Source organism: Scyliorhinus torazame, chromosome 4 (assembly GCF_047496885.1).
Source record: "Scyliorhinus torazame isolate Kashiwa2021f chromosome 4, sScyTor2.1, whole genome shotgun sequence".
NCBI lineage: Eukaryota > Metazoa > Chordata > Chondrichthyes > Carcharhiniformes > Scyliorhinidae > Scyliorhinus > Scyliorhinus torazame.
Window position 1 is genome coordinate 333,260,207 of NC_092710.1, and position 27,408 is coordinate 333,287,614.

Sequence of the window (27,408 nt, forward strand, 5' to 3'; positions counted from 1 at the left end):
TTTTTGCGCGTGTCGGAATGCTCTGCTATTTAGAATATTGATATGTTAAAATTATAAATGCCGACCTCCGGGTGCGGCTATGCAGAGCTAGGTCGCATATTCGGTAGCTCCCGCTTGGAATTGACTTTTGGGCTCTTTTACAGGGCCCCCACGGCATTTGTTTTGATATTTCCCAGTGTGGCAGGAAGACTGCAACATTCCCCTGACAGTGTCCCCCAGGAATGTTATGTCTTTTGGCTACCAGACCTGGCAGAAACAGTAAAAGATTTGGCTTGAGCTGCAGGATAAACAGGGCCTCTTCCAGCATGCAGGCGGGGGAAGGGCAAGCTTAAAGCTGCAAACTGACCTGAGGGCCTTTATCAAAGTTGAATTCTAACAGCAGAGGGAACAACTGTGAAATGATCTCACCAAGGCCACTTAAGAAGCGGGGACGAGGCTTCCGGTGGCAGCCATGGAGGAGTAGGTCGCGCACTCGGCAGCTCCCGCCTGGAACGGACAATTAGACCTTTTTCAGGAGTTTCCACAGACATTTTGGGGCAGATTGGTGAAGCGAACACTGCCAAAAGGATTCCCTCTCGAGACTTCCGGTTGCGGCTATGCGGAGCTAAGTCGCAGATTCGGCGGCTCCCGCAAAAACGGACTTTTGGGCTCTTTTCTGGCCCCCAAGGGCACTTTTTCGACGTTTCCCGGTGTGGGAAGGAGTTAATAATAGCTCCCCGTCAGTATATGGCTTTAACTAGGAGCAGGGCGACAAAAAAGGTGGTGGTGGACAAGAAGAAGGGAGGGAAGAAGGACAAAATGGCGGCGGGCGGAGACCAGGCAGCGTGGAGGCAGTGGGCGGAGGAGTAACAGGAGGGTATCCAGCGCTGCCTCAGAGAGATTAAAACGGACCTGCTAGAGCCGATGAAGGCTTCTATTGATAAGCTGCTGGAGACACAGACGGCCCAGGGGGTGGCGATCCGAGAGGCACAACAAAAGATCTCTGACAATGAGGACGAGATCTTAGGCCTGGCGGTAAAGGTGGAGGCGCACGAGGTGCTCCACAAGAAATGGCAGGAGCGGTTCGAGGAGATGGAGAATCGGTCGAGGCGGACAAATCTGCGGATTCTGGGCCTCCCGGAGGGGCTGGAGGGGCCGGACGTGGGGGCCTATGTGGTCACCATGTTAAACTCGCTGATGGGAGCTGGGTCCTTCCAGGGGCCCCTGGATCTGGAAGGGGCCCATAGAGTGTTGGCGAGGAGGCCCAAGGCTAACGAGTCTCCGCGGGCGGTGCTGGTGCAGTTCCATTGGTTCGTCGATCGGGAGTGTGTGCTCAGGTGGGCCAAGAAGGAGAGGAGCAGCAGGTGGGAGAACGCGGAGGTTCGGATATATCAGGACTGGAGTGCGGAGGTGGCGAAGAGGAGGGCCGGGTACAATCGAGCGAAGGCGGTGCTGCACAGGAAGGGGGTGAAGTTTGGCATGTTGCAGCCGTTGCGACTGTGGGTTACCTACAAGGACCGGCACCATTATTTTGAGTCTCCGGAGGAGGCGTGGGCCTTTGTTCAGGCCGAGAAGCTGGACACAGACTGAGGGTCGGGATGGGCGATTGGGGACTGTGGTGGATATGTAATGCCTATTGTTGGTTCGGGGGGGGGGGGGGGGGGGCTCTGCATTGTTTTGGGTTTCTTTTTCTCTGTGTTTTTCTCTTTCGGGTTGGGGAGGGTGGATGGGGCGGGTTGGGCACTGTTTTGGTTGGTGGCGGGGCCTGGTAGGTGGAGAGCGCGGGATTATTTCCCCACGCCGAAGACTGGGGGGGTGGGGGTAGGTACATAATGGTAAGTGGTAAGTTGCAGGGAGAGAGGGTGGTACTGGTCAATGTGTATGCTCCGAACTGGGACGATGCGGGTTTTATGCGGCGTATGTTGGGTCGGATCCCAGACTTGGAAGTGGGGGGCCTGATAATGGGGGGAGACTTTAACACGGTGTTGGATCCTGCACTGGATCGCTCCAGGTCTAGGACGGGTAGGAAGCCGGCGGCAGCGAGAGTGTTGAGGGGATTCATGGACCAAATGGGAGGGGTGGACCCTTGGAGATTTGCAAGGCCGGGGGTTAGGGAATTTTCATTCTTCTCACATGTCCATAAGGCTTATTCGCGAATCGACTTTTTCATTTTGAGTAGGGCGCTGATAGCGAGAGTAGAGGATACTGAGTATTCGGCAATAGCCATTTTGGACCACGCCCCGCATTGGGTGGACTTGGAGATGGGGGAGGGGAGGGACCAGCGCCCGCTGTGGCGCTTGGAGGTGGGGCTGTTGGCGGGCGAGGAGGTGAGCGAGCGGGTCCGAGGAAGTATAGAGAGGTACTTGGAGGCCAACGACAACGGGGAGGTCCGAGTGGGGATGGTATGGGAGGCACTGAAGGCGGTGGTGAGGGGAGAGCTGATCTCCATCAGGGCCCTCAAGGAGCGGAGGGAGCGGGGGTAGAGGGAGAGGCTTGTGGGGGAGATGGTGAGGGTCGACAGGAGGTATGCGGAAGAACCTGAGGAAGGATTGTTGAGGAAGAGGCGCGGCCTCCAGGCCGAATTCGACCTGGTGACCACCAGGAAGGTGGAGGTGCAGTGGAGGAAGGCCCAGGGGGCGGTCTACGAGTATGGGGAAAAGGCAAGCCGGATGCTGGCGCATCAGCTTCGGAAGCGGGACGCAGCTAGGGAGATCGGGGGAGTTAAGGACAGGGGAGGGAGCGTGGTGCGAAGTGGGGTTGGCATCAATGGGGTCTTCAGGGACTTCTGCGAGGAATTGTACCGATCCGAGCTCCCACGGGAGGAGGGAGAGATGGACCGTTTCCTGGACCAATTGAGGTTTCCAAAGGTGGAAGAGGGACTGGTGGCGGGACTGGGGGCCCCGATTGGGCTGGAGGAACTGATCAAAGGGCTAGGAAGCATGGAGGCGGGGAAGGCACCGGGGCCAGACGGTTTCCCAGTCGAGTTCTATAAAAAATATATGGACCTGTTGGGCCCGCTGTTAGTTAGGACCTTCAATGAGGCAAGGGACGGGGGGCTTTACCCCCGACGATGTCCCGGGCACTGATCTCCTTGATCCTGAAGCGGGACAAGGATCCCCTGCAATGTGGGTCCTACAGACCGATTTCCTTGCTAAATGTAGATGCCAAGGTGCTGGCGAAGGTCTTAACCACGAGGATTGAGGATTGTGTGCCGCAGATCATCCATGAAGACCAGACGGGGTTTGTGAAGGGGAGACAGTTGAAGGCGAATGTGCGGAGGCTTTTGAACGTTATCATGATGCCGGCGAGGGAGGGGGAGGCGGAGATAGTGGTGGCGATGGACGCTGAGAAAGCCTTCGATAGGGTAGAGTGGGGGTACCTGTGGGAGGTGCTGAAGAGGTTCAGGTTTGGGGAGGGGTTTGTCAGGTGGGTTAGGCTGTTGTATGAGGTCCCGATGGCGAGTGTGGCCACAAATAGGAGGAGGTCCGAGTACTTTCAGTTGCACCGAGGGACGAGACAGGGGTGTCCCCTGTCTCCCCTGCTCTTTGCCCTGGCGATTGAACCCCTGGCTATGGCACTGAGAGAGTCGAGGAACTGGAGGGGGTTGGTGCGGGGTGGGGAGGAGCATAGGGTGTCGCTTTATGCGGACGACCTGCTGCTGTATGTGGCGGACCCGGTGGGAGGAATGCCAGAGGTAATGAGGATCCTTAGGGAATTCGGGGACTTTTCGGGGTACAAGCTCAATATGGGGACGAGCGAGCTGTTCGTAGTTCAGCTAGGGGACCAGGAGAGGGGGATTGGCGAGCTCCCACTAAAAAGGGCGGAGAGAAGCTTCAGATATTTGGGGGTCCCGGTGGCCAGGAGCTGGGGGGCCCTGCATAGGCTTAACTTTACAAGGCTGGTGGAGCAAATGGAGGAGGAGTTCAAGAGGTGGGACGTGTTGCCACTGTCCCTGGCGAGTAGGGTGCAGTCAATCAAAATGACGGTGCTCCCAAGGCTTTTGTTCCTGTTCCAGTGCCTCCCCGTGTTTATGAATTTGGTGCTTTTTGCGTGCTATAGTAAGAGTTTGGTGACCGAGGGAGTTAGGTGAGGAGGGAGTAAGGTGCTCCTTTCATTTTGTTTCCGACATTTCTGCAAAGAGTGCGAAGAGAGCCAGGAGTTTACAGAAAGTGTAGCTGACTGGGAGCAGAGTCGGAGGGCGGAGATCTAGTTAGTCCACACGGCAGCTATATTCTGTAAGGTAAGAGGGGATAGAGGCTAGGCCAGTTGCATGCTCCTCCTGTAGGATGTGGGTGGTGAGGGATACCACTGGTGTCCCCGCTGACTATACCTGTGGGAAGTGCACCCAACTTCAGCTCCTCAAAGACCGTGTTAGGGAACTGGAGCTGAAGCTGGATGAACTTTGGATCATCCGGGAGGCAGAGGGAGTGATTGAGAAGAGTTACAGGGAGGTAAGCACACCCAAGGTACAGGACAAGAATAGCTGGGTTACAGTCAGGGGGAAAAAAACAAACAGGCAGACAGTGCAGGGATCCCTCGTGGCCGTTCCCCTTCAAAACAAGTATACCGTTTTGGATGCTGTTGGGGGGGATGACCTACCGGGGGAAGGCCCTAGCGGCCAGGTCTCTGGCACTGAGTCTGGCTCTGGGGCTCAGAAGGGAAGGGGGGTGAATAGAAAAACAATAGTTGTAGGAGATTCAATGGTTAGGGGAATAGATAGGAGATTCTGTGGTCGCGAGCGAGACTCCCGGAAGGTATGTTGCCTCCCGGGTGCCAGGGCCAGGGATGTCTCGGATCGTGTCTTCAGGATCCTTAAGGGGTAGGGTGAGCAGCCAGAAGTCATGGTGCACATTGGTACCAACGACATAGGTAGGAAAAGGGGTGTGGAGGTAATAAACAAGTTTAGGGAGTTAGGCTGGAAGTTAAAAGCCAGGACAGACAGAGTTGTCATCTCTGGTTTGTTGCCGGTGCCACGTGATAGCGAGGCTAGGAATAGGGAGAGAGTGCAGTTGAACACGTGGCTGCAGGAATGGTGTAGGAGGGAGGGCTTCAGGTATTTGGATAATTGGAGCGCATTCTGGGGAAGGTGGGACCTGTACAAGCAGGATGGGTTGCATCTGAACCAGAGGGGCACCAATATCCTGGGAGGGAGGTTTTCTAGCACTCTTCGGGAGGGTTTAAACTAATTTGGCAGGGGAATGGGAACCGGATTTGTAGTCCAGCAACTAAGGTAGCCGATATTCAGGACGCCAAAGCGTGTAATGAGGCAGTGGGGAAGGGAACACTGACAAAGGAGACTACTTGCAGGCACGGAGATGGGTTGAAGCGTGTATACTTCAACGCAAGAAGCATCAGGAATAAGGTGGGTGAACTTAAGGCATGGATCGGTACTTGGGACTACGATGTGGTGGCCATCACGGAAACTTGGATAGAAGAGGGGCAAAAATGGTTGTTGGAGGTCCCTGGTTATAGATGTTTCAATAAGATTAGGGAGGGTGGTAAAAGAGGTGGGGGGGTGGCATTATTAATTAGAGATAGTATAACAGCTGCAGAAAGGCAGTTCGAGGAGTATCACCCTATTGAGGTAGTATGGGTTGAAGTCCGAAATAGGAAAGGAGCAGTCACCTTGTTAGGAGTTTTCTATAGGCCCCCCAATAGTAGCAGAGATGTGGAGGAACAGATTGGGAAACAGATTTTAGAAAGGTGCAGAAGTCATAGGGTAGTAGTCATGGGCGACTTTAACTTCCCAAATATTGAGTGGAAACTCTTTAGATCAAATAGTTTGGATGGGGTGGTGTTTGTGCAGTGTGTCCAGGAAGCTTTTCTAACACAGTATGTAGATTGTCCGACCAGAGGAGGGGCAATATTGGATTTAGTACTTGGTAATGAACCAGGGCAAGTGATAGATTTGTTAGTGGGGGAGCATTTTGGAGATAGTGACCACAATTCTGTGACTTTCACTTTAGTAATGGAGAGGGATAGGTACGTGCAACAGGGCAAGGTTTACAATTGGGGGAAGGGTAAATACGATGTTGTCAGACAAGAATTGAAGTGCATAAGTTGGGAACATAGGCTGGCAGGGAAGGACACAAGTGAAATGTGGAACTTGTTCAAGGAACAGGTGCTACGTGTCCTTGATATGTATGTCCCTGTCAGGCAGGGAAGAGATGGTCGAGTGAGGGAACCATGGTTGACAAGAGAGGTTGAATGTCTTGTTAAGAGGAAAAAGAAGACTTGTGTAAGGCTGAGGAAACAAGGTTCAGACAGGGCGCTGGAGGGATACAAGATAGCCAGGAGGGAACTGAAGAAAGGGATTAGGAGAGCTAAGAGAGGGCATGAACAATCTTTGGCGGGTAGGATCAAGGAAAACCCCAAGGCCTTTTACACATATGTGAGAAATATGAGAATGACTAGAGCGAGGGTAGGTCCGATCAAGGACAGTAGCGGGAAATTGTGTATTGAGTCTGAAGAGATAGGAGAGGTCTTGAACGAGTACTTTTCTTCTGTATTTACAAATGAGAGGGGCGATATTGTTGGAGAGGACAGTGTGAAACAGGTTGGTAAGCTCGAGGAAATACTTGTTAGGAAGGAAGATGTGTTGGGCATTTTGAAAAACTTGAGGATGGAAAAGTCCCCCGGGCCTGACGGGATATATCCAAGGATTCTATGGGAAGCAAGAGATGAAATTGCAGAGCTGTTGGCAATGATCTTTTCGTCCTCACTGTCAAATGGGGTGATACCAGGGGATTGGAGAGTGGCGAATGTCGTGCCCCTGTTCAAAAAAGGGACTAGGGATAACCCTGGGAATTACAGGCCAGTTAGTCTTACTTCGGTGGTAGGCAAAGTAATGGAAAGGGTACTGAAGGATAGGATTTCTGAGCATCTGGAAAGACACTGCTTGATTAGGGATAGTCAGCACGGATTTGTGAGGGGTATGTCTTGCCTTACAAGTCTTATTGAATTCTTTGAGGAGGTGACCAAGCATGTGGATGAAGGTAAAGCAGTGGATGTAGTGTACATGGATTTTAGTAAGGCATTTGATAAGGTTCCCCATGGTAGGCTTATGTAGAAAGTAAGGAGGCATGGGATAGTGGGAAATTTGGCCAGTTGGATAACAAACTGGCTAACCGATAGAAGTCAGAGAGTGGTGGTGGATGGCAAATATTCAGCCTGGATCCCAGTTACCAGTGGCGTACCGCAGGGATCAGTTCTGGGTCCTCTACTGTTTGTGATTTTCATTAATGACTTGGATGAGGGAGTTGAAGGGTGGGTCAGTAAATTTGCAGACGATACGAAGATTGGTGGAGTTGTGGATAGTAAGGAGGGCTGTTGTTGGCTGCAAAGGGACATAGATAGGATGCAGAGCTGGGCTGAGATGTGGCAGATGGAGTTTAACCCTGAAAAGTGTGAGGTTGTCCATTTTGGAAGGACAAATATGAATGCGGAATACAGGGTTAACGGTAGAGTTCTTGGCAATGTGGAGGAGCAGAGAGATCTTGGGGTCTATGTTCATACATTTTTGAAAGTTGCCACTCAAGTGGATAGAGCTGTGAAGAAGGCCTATGGTGTGCGCGCGTTCATTAACAGAGGGATTGAATTTAAGAGCCATGAGGTGATGATGCAGCTGTACAAAACTTTGGTAAGGCCACATTTGGAGTACTGTGTAGTTCTGGTCGCCTCATTTTAGGAAGGATGTGGAAGCTTTGGAAAAGGTGCAAAGAAGATTTACCAGGATGTTACCTGGAATGGAGAGTAGGTCTTACGAGGAAAGGTTAAGCTAGGCCTTTTCTTATTAGAACGGAGAAGGATGAGGGGCGACTTGATAGAGGTTTATAAGATGATCAGGGGAATAGATAGACAGTCAGAGACTTTTTCCCCGGGTGGAACAAACCATTACAAGGGGACATAAATTTAAGGTGAAAGGTGGAAGATATAGGAGCGATATCAGAGGTAGGTTCTTTACCCAGAGAGTAGTGGGGGCATGGAATGCACTGCCTGTGGAAGTAGTTGAGTCGGAAACATTAGGGACCTTCAAGCAGCTATTGGATAGATACATGGATTAAGGTAAAATGATATAGTGTAGATTTATTTGTTCTTAAGGGCAGCACGGTAGCATTGTGGATAGCACAATTGCTTCACAGCTCCAGGGTCCCAGGTTCGATTCCGGCTTGGGTCACTGTCTGTGCGGAGTCTGCACGTCCTCCCCGTGTCTGCGTGGGTTTCCTCCGGGTGCTCCGGTTTCCTCCCACAGTCCAAAGATGTGCAGGTTAGGTGAATTGGCCAATGATAAATTGCCCTTAATGTCCAAATTGCCCTGGGTGTTGGGTGGAGGTGTTGAGTTTGGGTAGGGTGCTCTTTCCAAGAGCCGGTGCAGACTCAAAGGGCCGAATGGCCTCCTTCTGCACTGTAAATTCAATGATAATCTATGATTAATCTAGGACAAAGGTTCGGCACAACATCGTGGGCCGAAGGGCCTGTTCTGTGCTGTATTTTCTATGTTCTATCCCAAAGGCTTTTTTCAGGCGGGTTAACAGGAGTATAATGGGGTTTGTGTGGGCGCGAGGGACTCCAAGGGTGAGAAGGGTGTTCCTGGAGCGGAGTAGAGATAGGGGGGGGCTGGCACTGCCCAACCTCTGTGGGTACTACTGGGCCACCAATACGACAATGGTGCGCAAGTGGGTGATGGAGGGGGCTGCATGGAAGAGGCTGGATACGGCGTCCCGTGTGGGTACGAGTCTGGGGGCGCTGGCAACGGCGCCGCTGCCGCTCCCTCCAAGGAGGTATACCACGAGCCCGGTGGTGGTGGCGGCCCTCAAAATTTGGGGGCAGTGGAGGCAGCATAGGGGGGAAGTTAGGGCCTCGGCGTGGACCCCATTACGGGGAAACCACCGGTTCGCCCCAGGAAGAACAGGTGGAGGGTTTTCGGGGTGGCACAGGGCAGGAATACGAAGGTTGGGGGACCTGTTTGTGGACGGGAAGTTCGCGAGCTTGGGTGAGCTGGAGGAGAAGTATGGGCTCCCCCCGGGGAACACCTTCAGGTACTTACAGGTAAGGGCGTTTGCCAGACGGCAGGTGGTGGAATTCCCACGGCTACTGCCACACACAGTACAGGACAGGGTGCTCTCGGGGGGGGGGGGGGGGGGAAGTGGGGAAGATCTCGGAAACTTACCAGGTGATGCAGGAGGAGGAGGAGGCCTCGGTGGTGGAGTTGAAAGGTAAGTGGGAGAGGAGATCGAAGAGGGGATGTGGGCAGATGCCCTAGGGAGGGTGGTAGGATCCAGGGTCAAACCGGGCTGGGGGCTCGCAATATTTGGGGTGGCAGAGGAGCCGGGAGTGCAGTAGGCGAAAGAGGCTGGAATTCTGGCCTTTGCGTCCCTGGTAGCCCGGCGAAGGACACTCCTTCAGTGGAAAGATACGAGGCCCCCAAGCGTGGAATCCTGGATCAGCGATATGGCAGGGTTCATTACATTGGAGAGGGTGAAATTCGCCTTGAGGGGGTCGGTACAAGGGTTCTTTAGGCGGTGGCAACCGTTCTTAGACTTCCTGGCAGAACGATAGACATTGGTCATTGGCAGCAGCAGTTCGGGGGGTGGGGAGGTTTACTTTATTTTTGTTTATGTTATTTACGCTGGAAGGGTCTGAGGGGGCGTTGTCTTAAGTCAGGGTGTTAATGTTAATTTATTATTTAGGCACGGGGGGAGGGGTTTGGGGGGTTGCTTTTTTAGATTGTGTTTTGTACTTAACCCTGTTGGGTTCTTTTTTCTTTCTCATTTTGTTATTGATATTTTATGAAAACCTTCAATAAAAATTATTAAAAATAAATAAATTATAAATGCCTCAATAAAATGTTTTCTGAAAAAAAAGATAATGGACTCCAGTAACGTTCCTACTATCGACATTAGGCTCACTGGTCTGTAGTTCCCTGTTTTCTCTCGCCCTCCCTTTTTGAATAGGGTTACATTCGCTACCCTCCAATCTATAGGAACCATTCCAGAGTCCAAAGAATTTTGGAACATGACCACCAATGGATCTATTATTTCTAGGGCCACTTCCTCAAGTACTCTGGGCTGAAGATTGTCAGGCCCTGGAGATTTGTCCGCCTTCAATCCCATTCATTTCCCACAAAACATTTCTTCACTAATACTAATTTCTTTCAGCTCCTCACTAAAACTAGTGTTTCTCACAACTTCCGGTACATTATTCATGTCTTCCTTTGTGAAGACAGAAGCAAAGAACAAATTTAGTTCCTCTGCCATTTCTTTATTCCCTGATATGACTTCCCATTTCTGACTGTAAGGGGTTTACATTACTTTTAATCAATCTTTTTTTCTTTACATACCTATAGAAACTTTTATAGTCCGTTTTTATGTTCCCTGCTAGGTTACTTTCAAATTGTATTTTCACCTTCTTAATCAATCCCTTGGTCTGCCTTTGCTGAATTTTTCTTTTAATAAAACATTTTGAGGTATTTCTTTGGCATTGTAACAGCAACAAAATCAACAATGTACATAACAAGGAAAATATTAACATAGTGCAAATACAGCCTCCCACTCCCACAGGTCCTACCATTGTTTACCCCGCTAATCTATGCGAACCTACCTCCCCGCTGACGATGAATTCTCTGCGACCAAGTCGACGAATGGTTGCCACCTCCGGGCGAACCCTAACAGGGACCCTCTCATGGCGAATTTAATTTTCTCCAGGCAGAGGAAGCCAGCCATGTCCGAAAGCCAGGTCTCTGATTTCGCGGACTTTGAGTCCCTCCATGCTAGTAATATGCGCATCAGGGCTACCAGGGAAGCAAAGGCCAGAACATCTGCCTCTTTCTCCTCCTGGATTCCCGGATCCTGCAACACCCCAAAAATCGCCACCTGTGAACTCCTTCCCACCCTCATATTTAACACCGTGGACATGGCGTCTGCAAACCCCTGCCAAAATGCCCATAGTTTTGGACATGCCCAGAACATATGGACATGGTTCGCTGGCCCCAACCCGCACACTTCACACTGTCATGTGAGCCAGGTGAATGACCACTGGGCTAAATCACTGGCTTTTAAAGCAGACAAGGCAGGCCAGCAGCACGGTTCAATTCCCGTACCAGCCTCCCCGAACAGGCGCCGGAATGTGGCGACTAGGGGCTTTTCACAGTAACTTCATTTGAAGCCTACTTGTGACAATAAGCGATTTTCATTTCATTAAACTGGATCAGGCTGAGCCTGGCACATGTTGCTGTCGCGTTGACCCTCCCCAACGCGTCCGCCCAGAGGCCCTTCTCTATCTTTCCCCCCAGCTCCTCCTCCCATTTTTGCTTCAGCTCCTCGGTCTGAGTCTCCTCCGAACCTATAAGCTCTTTATATATGTCCGAGATGCTCTCCTCTCCCTTCCATCCTCTAGAAACCACCCTATCCTGAATCCCCCTTAGCGGCAGGAGTGGGAAAGTTGGCACCTGCCTCCGCAGAAAGTCCCACACCTGTAAATATCATTTCCCCCACCAATGCAAAGTTCTCCTCCAGCGCCCTCATACTCGGAAAGCTTCCTTCTATAAACAGGTCCTCTCAATCCCTGCCAAGTTCGGACCCCCCCATCCACCCTTCCCGGGGCAAACGGGTGATTATCGCAGATTGGGGACCATACCGATGCCCCCTCTGCTCCCACACCTTCGCTGAATTTTAAACTACTAAACCGCAGGTCTATTGCGCTTTCTTGCTAGTTTGTATGCCTCTTCTTTGAATCTAATACTATCTCTAATTTCCCTTGTAAGCCATGCTTTGGCCACAATTCCCTTTCTACTCTTACGCCAAATAGGAATAAATAACTTTTGGAATTCACCTAATCGTTGCTCGAATGCCTGTCCGCTGTCCTTCCGTTCAGTAATGTTTTCCAGTCCGTTATTGCCAGCTCATGCCTCATACCATCATAGTTGCCTTTATTGAGGTTCAGGACTCTGGTCTCAGAATCAATTACCTCGCATTCACCTTGATAAAGAATTCTATCATATTCTGGTCACTCACCCACAAAGGTGCAAAATTTCCTGTGTATTAGACTTTGCAGAAACCCAGACAGCACTGAACCATCTGCATATTAATGAGCGATCCCCAGGAACAATTGGAAACATTTAGTAAAACGAGGTCAAGCCAGACTCCTCGGCACCAGCAGGAACCAAGACAAAGGAAGGCCAACGGACACCTAGGGACCGCCAAGCGATCAGGGAACAGCTCCAGTATTGGAGAAATCGATCCAAGTGATCGGAACGTAGTCCAATCACTTGGAACCAGGTACGGGGTCCGCCCAAAGGGGAGGGAAGCCCCTGGGGACTATAAAATAGAGTCCCCAAGTTCAATTCGTCCTTCTTGGCAGGGTCACTCAGCAGCTCGAACCAACCCTTGACAGTGAACTGTCTAAGCTGCCGCATCAACCAAGTAAGTCTCCAGCCAACGCACGCTACGAGATAGGCGCTCCTAGCTACTAGTCCGTACCACCTTTGAAGCCTGCAGAGTCAGAACCCGAACAAAAGGCCATTTGTTCCCCTGACCTGGTGGGCCAGTCCAAAGCTAAGTATAGGCCTATAGTGTTAGAGATAGTCTAGTAAGTAGAGTTTTATGCATGAGTAGTGATTGACTGTGTATAATAAATGTGTTTTGATTTGAAACTTACTAACTGGTGTATTGAGTTATTGATCAGTACTTGAACTTGGACCTCGTGGCGGTATCATAAAGATACCTGGCGACTCAAGAGCAAAGGTTATAGAAACAGAGCAAATTAAGTAAAGATACAACGGGCAACATTTAAGAGCCAACCAAAAGTTAGCAACAATGGGCATGGGGTGGAGGCGTGGGCTTGAGTGGGGTGCTCTTTCCAGGGCCGGTGTGGACTCGATGGGCCGAATGGCCTCCTTCTGCATTGTAAATTCTATGCATCTCTGATTTCTTGTCTAATGTTATTCCCAACATTACCACTACAGTTTGATGGTCTGTATACCACCCCTACAAATGTTTTATGTCCCTTGGTGTTTCTTAACTTGAGCCATACAGATGCCACATCATCTGTACGAATATCTTTCCTCAATATTGATCTGTACAAATATCTTTCCTCAATATTCGATCAATATCGTTTTAATCAAAAATGCAACTCCGCCACCTTTTCCTTTCTGTCTGTCCTTCCTAAAAACTACATAGCCCCATGTTTAGTTCCCATCCTTGGTCACCTTGGTGCCATGTCTCCATAATACAACTATATCATATCCTTTTACATCTATCTGCGCAACTATTTCATCCATTTTATTTTGAGTGCTCCGCGCGTTCAGGTACAAAACGTTAAGGCTAGTCCTTTTAAAGTTCTTTGTCCCTTCCCTACTATTTTTTGTGTTATTATCTGATGCAGGCCTTTGATTTATTTGCCTATCACTTTTCTTATTCTCCTTTCTGTCTTTTTCTCTTGCTCCTAATTTCCCCTGCTCTGAATCCTTACATAGCAAGGGTCCCAGCAACGATCCCTGTGGCACACCACTGATCCCAGGCTTCCAATCACAAAAGCAACCATCCAACATTATCCTTTGCTTCCTATTAACACCCAATTTTGGATTAAATTTGCTAACTTGTCTTGGATCCCATGGGCTCTAATCTTTTGGAACAGCCTTCCATGTAGGACCTTGTCAAAGGCCTGTCTGAAATCCAGGTAAACCACATCGACAGCGTTACCCTCATCAATATATTTAGTTAAAAATTTTTTTTTTTTTTTTTTTAAGAGTACTCAATTCATTTTTTCCAATTAAGGAGCAATTTAGCGTGACCAATCCACCTACCCTCCACATCTTTGGGTTGTGGGGGTGAAACCCAAGTAAACACGGGGAGAATGTGCAAACTCCACACGGACAGTGACCCAGAGCCGGGATCCAACCTGGGGCCTCGGCGCCGTGAGGCAGCAGTGCTAACCATCAATATATTTAATTACCTTTTCAAAAAATTCAATTAAATTATTTAGATAGGATCTCCCACCAACACATCCGTGCTGACTATCCCTGATCAATCCTTGCCTTTCCAAGTGTTGATTAATTCTGTCCCTTAATTTCCCTACCACTGACGTTAGACTAACTGGACTGTAATTACCTAGCTTATCCCTGCTGCTCTTCTTTAGCTATCCTCCAGTCATCCGGCGCTTCACCGGTGGCCAGCAAAGATTTAAATATCTCCATCAGGAACCTCCTCTCTTACCTTCCATAGCAGCCTGGAATACATATCATCAGGCCCTGGGGGATTTATGCATCTTTATGCCCTCCAAACATCTAACACCTCATCCTTATTTGAGAAATGTTGAGTTGCCAGTCCTACCCTTCCTTCAACCATGTGTCATATAGCCGCGTGCTGATGAACACTCCCTCCCTTACCAGACAGGCTCCTTGCATTAAAATAGATGCAATTTAACCTTCCAATCCTCCCATGCCCATGTCTTCTCTGCCTGCTGGATTGATCGAGTTTTCCTTCTATATTTGATTGCATCTCACATCTATTCTGTGTCGCATCCCTCTGCCAAATTAGTTTAAAACCTCCCCAACAGCATGAGAAAATCTCCCAACAAGGCTATTGGACCCATTCCGGTTCAGGTCCAACCTGTCCAACTTCTACAGGTCCCACCTACCCCAGAAACTGTCTCAATTACCAAAAATCTGAGGCTCTCCCTCTAGCCTTTAGCCACACATTCATCTTACCTATCTTTCTATTCCTATATTCAGTGGTGCGTGGCACTGGAAGTAATCTGGAGATTACAACTTTAGAAGAAGTCCTGCTCTTTAATCTACTACCCAACTCTCTTGATTCCTGTTGCAGGACCTTGTCCCTTTTTCTACCCATGCCCTTGGTACTGACGTGTACCACAACCACTGGCTGCTCACTCTCCCCCTTCAGACTGCCCTGCAGCCGCTCGGACACATTCCTGGCCCTGGTATCAGGCAGGCAACATACCATTCGGGAGTCTCGTTCGCGGCCACAGAAATGCCTGTCAGCTCCCTTTATAATCGAGTCCTCGATCACTAAAGCTCTCCTAGTCTTTTTCCTCCCCTGCTGTGCAGCAGAGCCAACTGTGGTGTCACAAACATTGCTGCTTTTCTGAGAGGCCAACCCCCAACAGTATTCAACATGGTTTAGCTGTTTGAGAGGGGGTGACCACAGGGGCTCCTGCACTACTTGCCTACACCTACTACTCTTCCTAGTAGTCACCCAACACTTTTCTGCCTGTGCAGCTACTGCTTGTGGTGTGACCAGTTCGCTAAATGTGCTATTCACCATGTCCTCAGCTTCACGGATGCTCCATAGTGAGTCTATCCGCAGCCCCAGTCACGCAATGTGGTCATTCAGGAGCTGGAGCTACTTCCTGCACACATGGTCAGAGACTCTGGAAGTTTCCCTGATATCCCACATATTGGAGGAGGAGCATTTGAAACAGTTACATCCTCCTGCTGCACCCTTAAACTGAGCTCTTAGTTTCTCCATTTTTGAATTTTTGAATCCATTATCAAGGACTTTTAGAAAGAGGAACATTTAGAAAGCAGTGGTAGGATCAGTCAGAGTCAGCATGGATTTATGAAGGTGAAATCACGCTTGACAAATTTGTCGGAATTCTTTGAAGATGCAACCAGTACAGTTGACAAGGGGGAGCCAGTCGATGTGGTATATTTGGACTTTCAGAAGGCGTTTGACAAAGTCACGCATAAGAGATTATTGTGCAAAATTAAAGCACATGCGATTGGGGAAAGTGTATTGAGGTGTATTGAGGTGAATAGAAAACTAGTTGGCAGAGAGGAAACAAAGAGCAGGAATTAATGGGTTCTTTTCAAATTGGCAGGCAGTAACTAGTGGGGTACCACAGTGATCGATGCTGGGACCCCAGATATTCACAATATATATTAATGATTTGGATGAGGGAATAAAATGTAACATCTCAAAGTTTGCAAATGATACTAAGTTGGGTGGGAGGGTGAACTGTGACGAGGATGCAGGGATCCTACAGCATGATTTGGACAGGTTGGGCAAGTGGGCACATCAATGGCAGATTCAGTATAACTTGGATAAGTGTGAGGTTCTTCACCTTGGAAGCAAAAACAGGAAGGCAGATTACTACCTGAACTGTTGTAAATTGGGAGAGGGGAGTGTGCAGCAGGACCTGGGTGTCCTTGTGCACCAGTTGCTGTAGGTAAGCATGCAGGTGCAGCAGGCGGTAAAGAAGGCTAATGGTATGTTGGCCTTCATTGTGAGAGGTTGAGTATAGAAACAGAGATGTGTTGCTGTAATTATACAGAGCCTTGGTGAGACCACACCTGGAGTAGTGTGTGCAGTTTTGGTCTCCTTCTCTGAGGAAGGATGTTCTTGCTCTCGAGGGAGTGCAGCGAAGGTTTACCAGACTGATTCCTGGGATGGCGGGACTGCCATACGAGGAGGGAATGACTAGGTTGGGATTGTTCTCGCTGGAGTTCAGAAGAATGAGGGTGGATCGCATAGAGACTTATAAAATTCTAACAGGACTAGACAGGGTAGATGCTACCAATGATGGGTGTGTCCAGAACATGGGTCACAGTCTGAGGATTCAGGGTAAACCATTTCGGAAAGAGATGGGGAGACATTTCTTCACACAAAGAATGGTGAGCCTGTGGAATTCATTACCACAGGAAATAGTTGATGCTAAAACATTGAACATATTCAAGAGGCGGCTAGATATAGCACTTGGGGAGAATGGGATCAAAGGGAGAAAGCAGGATTACGCTATTGAGTTGGATGATCAGCCATGATCGTGATGAATGGTGGAGCAGGGTCGAAGGGCCAAAAGGCCTCCTCCTGCTCCTATCGTCTTGTGTCTAGGTATGTATCTATAACATTGGAAGATAATCAAGGGCCTTGGGTTGTTCTTGAAACAATTTCACGATCTGGTGAAAGGTCTTCCGAGTCGGGTGCCTCCAGGGACGCAAGGTTCCGAATCAAATTATAAGTTCGGGGCCCACAACCTGTCAGAAATCTCACCCTCTGCTTGTCTTCGCCTGTGACCTTGTTCGCGGTTCGATATACTGATTCTAATCCTCAACCTCTTGGTCAAATGGGTCTAGTTTCCCCAATGATAGGCATTTCCACTCACTGTTTAAATAATTCAGACTCTTGCTGGAGCTTCCCTACTTTCTCACCTATTCCTCCTTTCCTCCCTCGACTCATGAGGACCGTCGGCTGTGATCGAAAATGTTTACCTCATCGCCAATATAGTGGCTCGGGGCATACACTGGAGGCTTCCAGTAGTTAAGTAACAGGCACATAACACTATACAACAGGTCTTAACACTTGGCTCCCTGGTTCACACTGCCCAGGGTCCTGCTTCCAGGACTCCATGAAAACTCCCGACTGGCCGGGGTTAGTGCGCTCCCGTGCGATTGGCCCCCAGCCTGTCACACGGCCTGCAGAGCCCGTCCCCTTAAAGGGGCCGCCCGTGGAAACATTTAAAAAAATGTGGCTTCCTTCAGGCTCGGAAGATGCAAGAAGCCAGTGTCTGTCCCAAGTTCAGGGTCGGGGGAAGAGGAGGAACCCAGGACAGATTACAAAGTTAAGAGAGCCTGGCAAACAATGTGAAGAACACTCACCTCATAACAATACTGTTGGACTTTATTCAGGACCTTGTTCAGATCTTTGTTCAGCTGCTCCAATTCTAAAACAATCGTCGCATATCGCTTTTGAAAGTCTATGCCAATGGGAGCCGAATATGATTTCTGAGGGAGTGAGAAAGTAGTCAGTCATTTCCTACCTTAATAGGTCCGATATTGTCCTTAAGGTCAACTCCTGAAAGGTGGGTCTGGGTGGGTGAGAGAGGGAATGGGAGAGAAAAGAAAAACCCACATTTGCAGGAATAAAGACTAAACATTCCTCCCTCAAGTACGACTCACAAAAGGTAAAAGACTAGCTTGTAACACAACCATTTATAGGTTCATATTGAAGAATAGCCCACCATGCTGGTCTAGATGAACTTGGGAGATCTTGCATTTCATACAATCTTACAAAACACAAGGCCATTTGGTCAAGCATTCCCATTCTGCTCTTTGATCCCATTCATCTCCCAGCTCGGAAAACCTTTCCTTTCAAGTATTTATCCAATACCCATTAAAGTTATTGAATCTGCTTCCACTGCCAATTGTCTTAAAACTGGTTGTCGGCACCGTCAGTGGAAACAATTTCTCCCCATCAAAAGCTCTCAGAATTTTGAATATCTGAACTATTATATTGTTCCTCATTAGATCACACACGTTAAAAAATGCTGCACATGGGGGGAGATGGTGTTGTCATCGTACAAGTAATCAAGGGACCCAGGCTAATATTCTGGGGGCATGAGATCAAATCCCACAATGCCAGGAATTTGAATTCAATTACTAAAATCTGGAGTATAAAGTTAACCTCAGTAATGGTGACATTGAAATTATCACCAATTGTCGTAAAGACCCATCTGGTTCACTAATGCCCTTTAGGGAAGGAAATCTGCCATCCTTACCTGGTCTGGCCTACATGTGACTCCAGAGCCACAGCAATGTGGTTGACTTTTAACTATCCTGGCCTAGAAATGGCAATTGGGGACGGGTAATAAATGCTGGCCTTGCCTGCGATGCCCACATCCCAAGTAACCGAATGCAGCATTCCCTTAAACAGCAATGATATGAATCACCTGCTAATCTATCATTTCTTTTGGAAAGAAGGTTATTTTGGAGAATGGGAGAACTTCCTGGTCAAAGGATGCTGGGGCGGCATGGTGGCACTGCTGCCTCACAGTGCCAGTTCAATTCCGGGCTTGCTTGTGTGGAGTCTGCACATCTCCCCATATCTGTCTGGGTTTCCTCAGAGTGCTCTGGTTTCCTCTCACAGTCCAAAGATGTGCAGGTGAGGTGGGGTTATGAGGATAGGGCAGAGGAGTAGGCCTCAGTAGGATGCTCTTTCAGAGGTTTGGTGCAGACTCGATGGGCCAAATGGTCTCCTTCTGCACTGTAGGGTTTGATGGATTAGGGTACCTGTAAACTAGCAAACAGGTAGAGAAGACCGCAGATTACTGTTCCCATCAGAAAGAATTATCTCTGACAGTGTAGCTCTCTCTCTGCACCGTTAGTTTAGATTATTCACTCGGTGCGGTTCGATCATTTGACTCATGAAAGACTGCTATCCGCTTTGCCTTTAACTTGATGCATCTTTTAAAAAAAATTATCTTTATTGTCACAAGTAGGCTTACATTAACATTGCAATGAAGTTACTGTGAAAATCCCCTAGTCGCCACATTCCGGTGCCTGTTCGGATACACGGAGGGAGAATTCAGAATGTCCAAATTCACCTAACAAGCACATCTTTCGGGACATGTGGGAGGAAACCGGAGCAGCCGGAGGAAACCCACGCAGACACGGGGAGAACGTGCAGACTCTGCACAGACAGTGACCCAAGCCGGGATTCGAAACTGCGTCCCTGGAGCTGTGAAGCAACAGTGCTAACCACTGTGCTACTGTGCCAGCTCCTTAACACCCCATAGATATTGTCACCTCAGCAACCGACAAAGCCTGCTTCCACCTGGTTCAGCTTCTCTGCAGCCCGGCAACATCTCCATTGCTTTTCTAACATCTCGGATGAGTCCTGATTTCTTTCAACTCGACATAGGAAAAACCCAAACAAATTGCCTTTTATCCCTGCAACAACCTTCCCTCCCTGGCCAGACTGCCAGTGTCCTCCCCAGGCACTCGGTCAGCATGAATCAGGTAGTACTCAAATGCTCCATTCTGTTAAATCGGAGGTAGTTTCAGGCCTTGGTCCTTCCATTCACTTCCTCATCAAAAATAATAATAATCTTTATTATTGTTACAAGTAGGCTTACATTAACATTGTAATGAAGTTACTGTGAGAATCCCCCAGTCGCCACATTCTGGCGCCTGTTCGGGTCAGAGGGAGAATTCAGAATGTCCAAATTACCTAACAGCACGTCTTTCGGGACTTGTGGAAGGAAATCTCTTCACAAACTCACATTAATGTTTCCCTCCAGACCTACACCACTCAAATCAGATTTCAGACCTTCCGTCATCGAGAAACTCGAACTGGTGACTGCAGGAAACCACTCCAAATTACCATCACTCACCGGCCCAATCCTCACTGACTGGCCCAATCCTCACTGACCGGCCCTATCACCGACCCCACCCTCACTGACCGGCTCAATCTTCACTGACCGGCTCAATCACCGGCCCCATCCTCACTGACCGACTCAATACTCACTGACCGGCCCAATCCTCACTGACTGGCTCAATCACCGACCCCACCCTCACTGACCGGCTCAATCTTCACTGACCGGCTCAATCACCGGCCCAATCCTCACTGACTGGCCCAATCCTCACTGACCGGCCCTATCACCGACCCCACCCTCACTGACCGGCTCAATCTTCACTGACCGGCTCAATCACCGGCCCCATCATCACTGACCGACTCAATACTCACTGACCGGCCCAATCCTCACTGACCGGCTCAATCACCGACCCCATCCTCACTGACCGGCCCAATCTTCACTGACCGGCTCAATCACCGGCCCCACACTCACTGATCGGCCCAATCCTCACTGATCGGCTCAATCTTCACCGACCGGCCCAAACCTCACTGACCGGCCCAATCCTCACTGACCGGCCCAATCCTCACTGACCGGCCCAATCCTCACTGACCGGCCCAATCCTCACTGATCGGCCCAATCCTCACTGACCGGCCCAATCCTCACTGACCGGCCCAATCCTCACTGACCGGCCCAATCCTCACTGACCGGCCCAATCCTCACTGACTGGCCCCACCCTCACTGCCTGGCTCAATCACTGGCCCAACCCTCACTGATCGGCCCAATCCTCACTGACCGACTCAAACCTCACTGATCGGCTCAATCCTCACTGACCAGCCCAATCACTGGCCCCATCCTCACTGACCGGCCCCACCCTCACTGACCGGCCCAATCCTCACTGACCAGCTCAATCCTCACTAACTGGCTCAATCCTCACTGATCGGCTCAATCACCGGCCCCACCCTCACTGACCGGCCCAAACCTCACTGACCGGCCCAATCCTCACTGACCGGCCCAAACCTCACTGACCGGCCCAATCCTCACTGACCGGCTCAATCACTGGCCCCACCTTCACTGACCGGCCCAATCCTCACTGACCGGCCCTATCACCGACCCCACCCTCACTGACCGGCTCAATCTTCACTGACCGGCTCAATCACCGGCCCCATCATCACTGACCGACTCAATACTCACTGACCGGCCCAATCCTCACTGACCGACTCAATCACCGACCCCATCCTCACTGACCGGCCCAATCTTCACTGACCGGCTCAATCACCGGCCCCACACTCACTGATCGGCCCAATCCTCACTGATCGGCTCAATCTTCACCGACCGGCCCAAACCTCACTGACCGGCCCAATCCTCACTGACCGGCCCAATCCTCACTGACCGGCCCAATCCTCACTGATCGGCCCAATCCTCACTGACCGGCCCAATCCTCACTGACCGGCCCAATCCTCACTGACCGGCCCAATCCTCACTGACCGGCCCAATCCTCACTGACTGGCCCCACCCTCACTGCCTGGCTCAATCACTGGCCCAACCCTCACTGATCGGCCCAATCCTCACTGACCGACTCAAACCTCACTGATCGGCTCAATCCTCACTGACCAGCCCAATCACTGGCCCCATCCTCACTGACCGGCCCCACCCTCACTGACCAGCCCAATCCTCACTGACCAGCTCAATCCTCACTAACTGGCTCAATCCTCACTGACCGGCTCAATCACCGGCCCCACCCTCACTGACCGGCCCAAACCTCACTGACCGGCCCAATCCTCACTGACCGGCCCAAACCTCACTGACCGGCCCAATCCTCACTGACCGGCTCAATCACTGGCCCCACCTTCACTGACCGGCCCAATCCTCACTGACCTGCTCAACCACCGGCCCCACCCTCACTGACCGGCCCAAACCTCACTGACCGGCTCAATCTCCGGCACCACCCTCACTGACTGGCCAAATCATCACTGACCGGCCCAATCCTCACTGACCTGCCCAATCACCAGCCCCACTCCTCACTGACCGGCCCACTCCTCACTGACCAGCCCAATCCTCACAGATCGGCCCAATCCTCAGTGACCGGCTCAATCCTCACTGACCGGCCCAATCCTCACAGATCGGCCCATTCCTCACTGACCGGCCCAATCCTCACTGACCGGCCCAAACACCAGCCCCACCCTCGCTGACCGGCCAAATCCTCACTGACCGGCCCAATCCTCACAGATCGGCCCAATCCTCACTGACCGGCCCTTTCCTCACTGACCGGCCCAAACACCAGCCCCACCCTCACTGACCGGCCAAATCCTCACTGACCGGCCCAAACACCAGCTCCACCCTCACTGAGCAGCCCCACCCTCACTGACCGGCTCAATCACCGGCCCCACCCTCACTGATCGGCCCAATCCTCACTGACCGGCCTAGTCCTCACTGACCGGCCCAATCACCGGCCCCACCCTCACTGACCGGCCCAATCCTCACTGACCGGCCCAATCCTCACTGACCGGCCCAGTCCTCACTGACCGGCCCAGCCTTCACTGACTGGCCCAGCCTTCACTGACCGGCCCAGCCTTCACTGACCGGCCCAATCCTCACTGACCGGCCCAGCCTTCACTGACCGGCCCAATCACCGGCCCCACCCTCACTGACCGGCCCCACCCTCACTGACCAGTCCAATCCTCACTGACCGGCTCAATCACCGGCCCCAGCCTCACTGACCGGCCAATCACTGGCCCCACCCTCACTGACCGACTCAATACTCACTGACCGGCCCAATCCTCACTGACCGGCTCAATCACCGGCCCAATCCTCACTGACCGGCCCAATCCTCACTGACTGGCCCAATCCTCACTGACTGGCCCAATCCTCACTGACCGGCCCTATCACCGACCCCACCCTCACTGACCGGCTCAATCTTCACTGACCGGCCCAATCCTCACTGACCGGCCCAATCCTCACTGACTGGCCCAATCCTCACTGACCGGCCCAATCCTCACTGACCGGCCCAATCCTCACTGACCGGCCCAATCATCACTCATCGGCTCAATCACCGGCCCCACCCTCACTGACCAGCCGCATCCTCACTGACCGGCTCAATCCTCACTGACCGGCTCAATCCTCACTGACCGGCTCAATCACCGACCCCACCCTCACTGATCAGCCCAATTCTCACTCACCGGCTCAATCCTCACTGACCGGCTCAATCACCGGCCCCACACTCACTGACCGGCCCCACCCTCACTGACCAGCCGCATCCTCACTGACCGGCTGAATCCTCACTGACCGGCTGAATCCTCACTGACCGGCTCAATCACCGGCCCCACACTCAATGACCGACTCAATCCTCACTGACCGGCTCAATCACCGGCCCCATCCTCACTGACCAGCCGCATCCTCACTGACCGGCTCAATCACCGACCCCACCCTCACTGACCGGCTCAATCTTCACTGACCGGCTCAATCACCGGCCCCATCCTCACTGACTGGCCCAATCCTCACTGACCGGCTCAATCACCGACCCCACCCTCACTGACCGGCCTAATTCTCACTGACCGGCTCAATCCTCACTGACCGGCTCAATCACCGACCCCACCCTCACTGACCTGCCCAATTCTCACTGACCGGCTCAATCCTCACTGACCGGCTCAATCACTGGCCCCACCCTCACTGAACAGCGCAATTCTCACTGACCGGCTCAATCCTCACTGACCGGCTCAATCCTCACTGACCGGCTCAATCCTCACTGACCGGCTCAATCCTCACTGACCGGCTCAATCACCGGCCCCACCCTCACTGACCGGCCCAATCCTCACTGACCGGCCCAATCCTCACTGACCGGCTCAATCACCGGCCCAATCCTCACTGACCGGCCCAATCCTCACTGACCTGCTCAACCACCGGCCCCACCCTCACTGATCAGCCCAATTCTCACTGACCGGCTCAATCCTCACTGACCGGTTCTATCCTTACTGACCGACTCAAGCACCGGCCCCACCTTCACTGACTAGCCCAATCCTCACTGACCGGCTCAATCACCGGCCCCACCCTCACTGACCAGCCGCATCCTCACTGACGGGCTCAATCCTCACTGACCGGCTCAATCACCGACCCCACCCTCACTGATCAGCCCAATTCTCACTGACCAGCTCAATCTTCAATGACCGGCTCAATCACCGGCCCCACCCTCACTGACCGACTCAATTCTCACTGACTGGCCCAATCCTCACTGACCGGTTCTATCCTTACTGACCGACTCAAGCACCGGCCCCACCTTCACTGACTAGCCCAATCCTCACTGACCGGCTCAGACACTGGCCCCACCCTCACTAACCTGCATTAGTTTACATCTTTGAAGGTCTCAAATGGAAAATCCATGACCTTGTATTCAAATCCCTTAGTTGTTTCACTTCCCTTTCATGCAAACTCTTCCAGTACATATTACCACCCACTCCACTCCCAATGCTAGAACCCTGGCCGGGAATCTCTGAGACAATATTCTCCCGCCACAGGTGAATTGGAACTGATTTGCGCTCCCAAATTCAGCATCCCTTGCCATGCCAACTTATGCATGAGGAGGAATACAAGGGATTCCTAAGGGAATTCTGCTATGTCCCAAAAACGAGGTCCCGCGCTGGCCCTTACCAACCCCTCCCCCCCAACCCAATGCAAAGAAGCACCCACCCTCCCTGCATTGTGGATCAGCCCCCATCCTCCCACCACAGCATGATTCAGCCCCCAGATTTTCTGGGCCCCCAAGTACAGGGTGACTTGTCCTGCCTGCCCCAGTCTTCCGAATGGCATCCTTCTGCACTGTAAATTCTATGAACGAAGCAAGGCTAACAGCTGTGTTTGTGAAGTTGTCAATCACAGCCCACTAAGAGAAATGAATGAATGGCTTGTAGCTAAAGGATGGGAGAGGTTTAAACACAGGGCACTGCTCTTCTCTTTCCAGGAATGGACATGCGGTGCTTCCCATGTCTGAGCCATCAGGTGTATGCCCAGGTGAGCGGGGTGTAGTGGGAGGTCTGGTACGGGAGGGGTGCGCAGGTCATGCATAGTCTGGTCGGTTGGGACAGCTTGGTGGATTTTGCGGGCAAGTCCCTTGAGGCGTTACCCCCTTGGCCCATGGCAAGGCCCACCATGTCAGGGCCACGCTGGTAAATACCAGTAGTGATTCCTGCCCACATGTTTGCCAGCCCAGAGAACCGGAGAATCACGAGGGCCCGGAGACTCTGGTGCAGGGACCCACAAGTGGGTGCAACTGGGTCATTGGGACCCATTTGTATCCATTAGCAACCTCCCACTGTAGTGCCTTAGGATCCTTCTTATTATGTTAGAGGTGACAGATAATTTTCAGAAAATATTTTGGGTTACAGTATAGGAGTAATTTAGACATGTATGGTAAGTGCAACATCCTTGGGATGAACAAAAAATTTTGGGCCTTGGGTTCCATTCCAACAGGTGGTTGTCTTTGTCTCGTTTCCGGGTCTGTTGTTGACCAATTGTACAGATTTGTTGTTACGACTAGTCAACAACTTCATTACTATTCTATCTAGTGACTGCTGGGAATGGTGGAAAGTGAACTAGGTGAAGCCTGGCCTAATATCATCTTGACATTTCTGTTACCCGAATACTTTTATTATATAAACCTGCCTTGGAGCAGTAATATTGGTGGGCGGATACCCAGAGCAGCCACAGTATAAAGTTTGCCTGGTTCTTTGAGTCACCGTGAGTGGTCACTGTGCCTTCTCCAATATCCAGGCAATCAGAGTTGTTGGCCTGTGGCTAGGGAACATAGTCTATCAAATTTGTATTAGTACAGTCAGGGACACCAGTGCCTCGGGCATTGTTAAGACTATAATACTGGCAATTTAATACTGGCAATGGAAGAGGAAATGGTTAGGTGATCTGCTTCAGGCAAACCATGGTTCAGCAGAGGCAGCATGCTGGCCATTGTCGGCTCTCTGAAAGAGATACTTGCTTAGTTCTGTTTTCCTGTCCGATCCTCGCACAATTTATTTCCCCCCCCCAAATTTTTTCCTGCTTGCAAGCTATTGTGAACTCTTTTTCCCATGTCTGTGTCCACCCAAGATTAGGTTCTAGCAACTCAGGCTCTCTAGGATTCAGCAAGTGGGGCAGGTTCCTATAGGAGAGAAAGAACCCATACTCTACATTAGGCACACAGAACCTTGCAGCTAAGGGAGGACCTCTAGGGAAACTACTTTAGTGATGGGTTTCCATGTGTATCAAACAGACAGTTCTGGCACCCTGACTATCATCATTCCCTCACCAATGTCTGGACAACAATTGGAGAAAACACAACCAGAAGAAATAAAATTGGTGAGATCTTTTTACCAGTTTCTCTGCTTCCGTGTTCATTTCTTTTAACTGTTTGATGTGTTCTTTCTTGATCATTAGAATTTTTGATAATCTTGTCTAAAAGGTAAGACAAAGGGTAACAGGACTCAGACAACGATGAAGAAACTCGCAGCAGCTTCATATGGCATTGGAATTGTTTTCCTCTCTGCACAATGAGGGTAAGTAACTGCTCAACAATGACAGCAGACTATGCTGTGTACAACAAATGTAGACATTCAGAGTATGTTGCACTGTGATAAAAAATCACAGTAGCACTTGGACGACGATTTCCGGTGTGGGAAGGCAGCAGTGAGGTTCCCCCAGCACTGTATGGAGTGGACCAGGAGCGGAGCGGTCAAAAAAGTGGCATGAGAGAAGAGAGGAGAACGGGTGCGAAAAAGCAAGATGGCGGTGGGTGGAGACCAGGCAGCGTGGGCTCAGTGGTTGCGGGAGCAGCAGGAGTTTTTGAGAAGCTGCTTTGTGGAATTGAAGGCGGAGATGTTGGCCCCTATGAAGGCGTCGATTGAAAGGCTGGTGGAGACCCAGAAGATGCAGGGGACAGCGATTAAGGAGGTGCAGCAGAAGACCTCTGACAACGAGGATGAGATCCTGGGCCTGGCGGTGAAAGTGGAGGTGCACGAGGCGCTGCATAACAAATGGCAGGAGAAATTCGAGGATCTGGAGAACAGGTCGAGGAGGAAGAATCTGCAGATTCTGGGTCTCCCTGAAGGTGTGGAGGGGTCGGATGCTGGGGTGTATATGGCTACGATGGTGGGTACGCTGATGGGCGTGGGAGCCTTCCCGAGGCCCCTGGAGCTGGATGAGGTGCACAGAGTCCTGGCGAGGGGGCCAAGGGCGAATGAGCCGCCGAGGGCTGTGGTGGTGCGGTTTCACCGACAGGGAGTGTGTCTTGAAATGGGCGAAGAAGGAGCGGAGCAGCAGGTGGGAGAATACTGAAATCCGCATTTACCAGGACTGGAGTGCAGA

The 27,408-nt window shown here is 51.0% G+C and overlaps 1 protein-coding gene across 1 annotated transcript in view; it reads right to left on the reverse strand.

Moving 5' to 3' along the window:
• lin9 (lin-9 DREAM MuvB core complex component) overlaps nucleotides 1–27,408 on the reverse strand; it is a 119,340-nt gene that overhangs the window by 26,537 nt on the left and 65,395 nt on the right. Inside the window, exons 9-10 of the mRNA XM_072500221.1 lie at nucleotides 26,419–26,499; nucleotides 17,591–17,716 (exon numbers count right to left, since the gene is read on the reverse strand). Of these exons, the coding sequence (XP_072356322.1) occupies nucleotides 17,591–17,716; nucleotides 26,419–26,499 (207 nt within the window). The remainder of the gene's footprint in view (nucleotides 1–17,590; nucleotides 17,717–26,418; nucleotides 26,500–27,408) is intronic.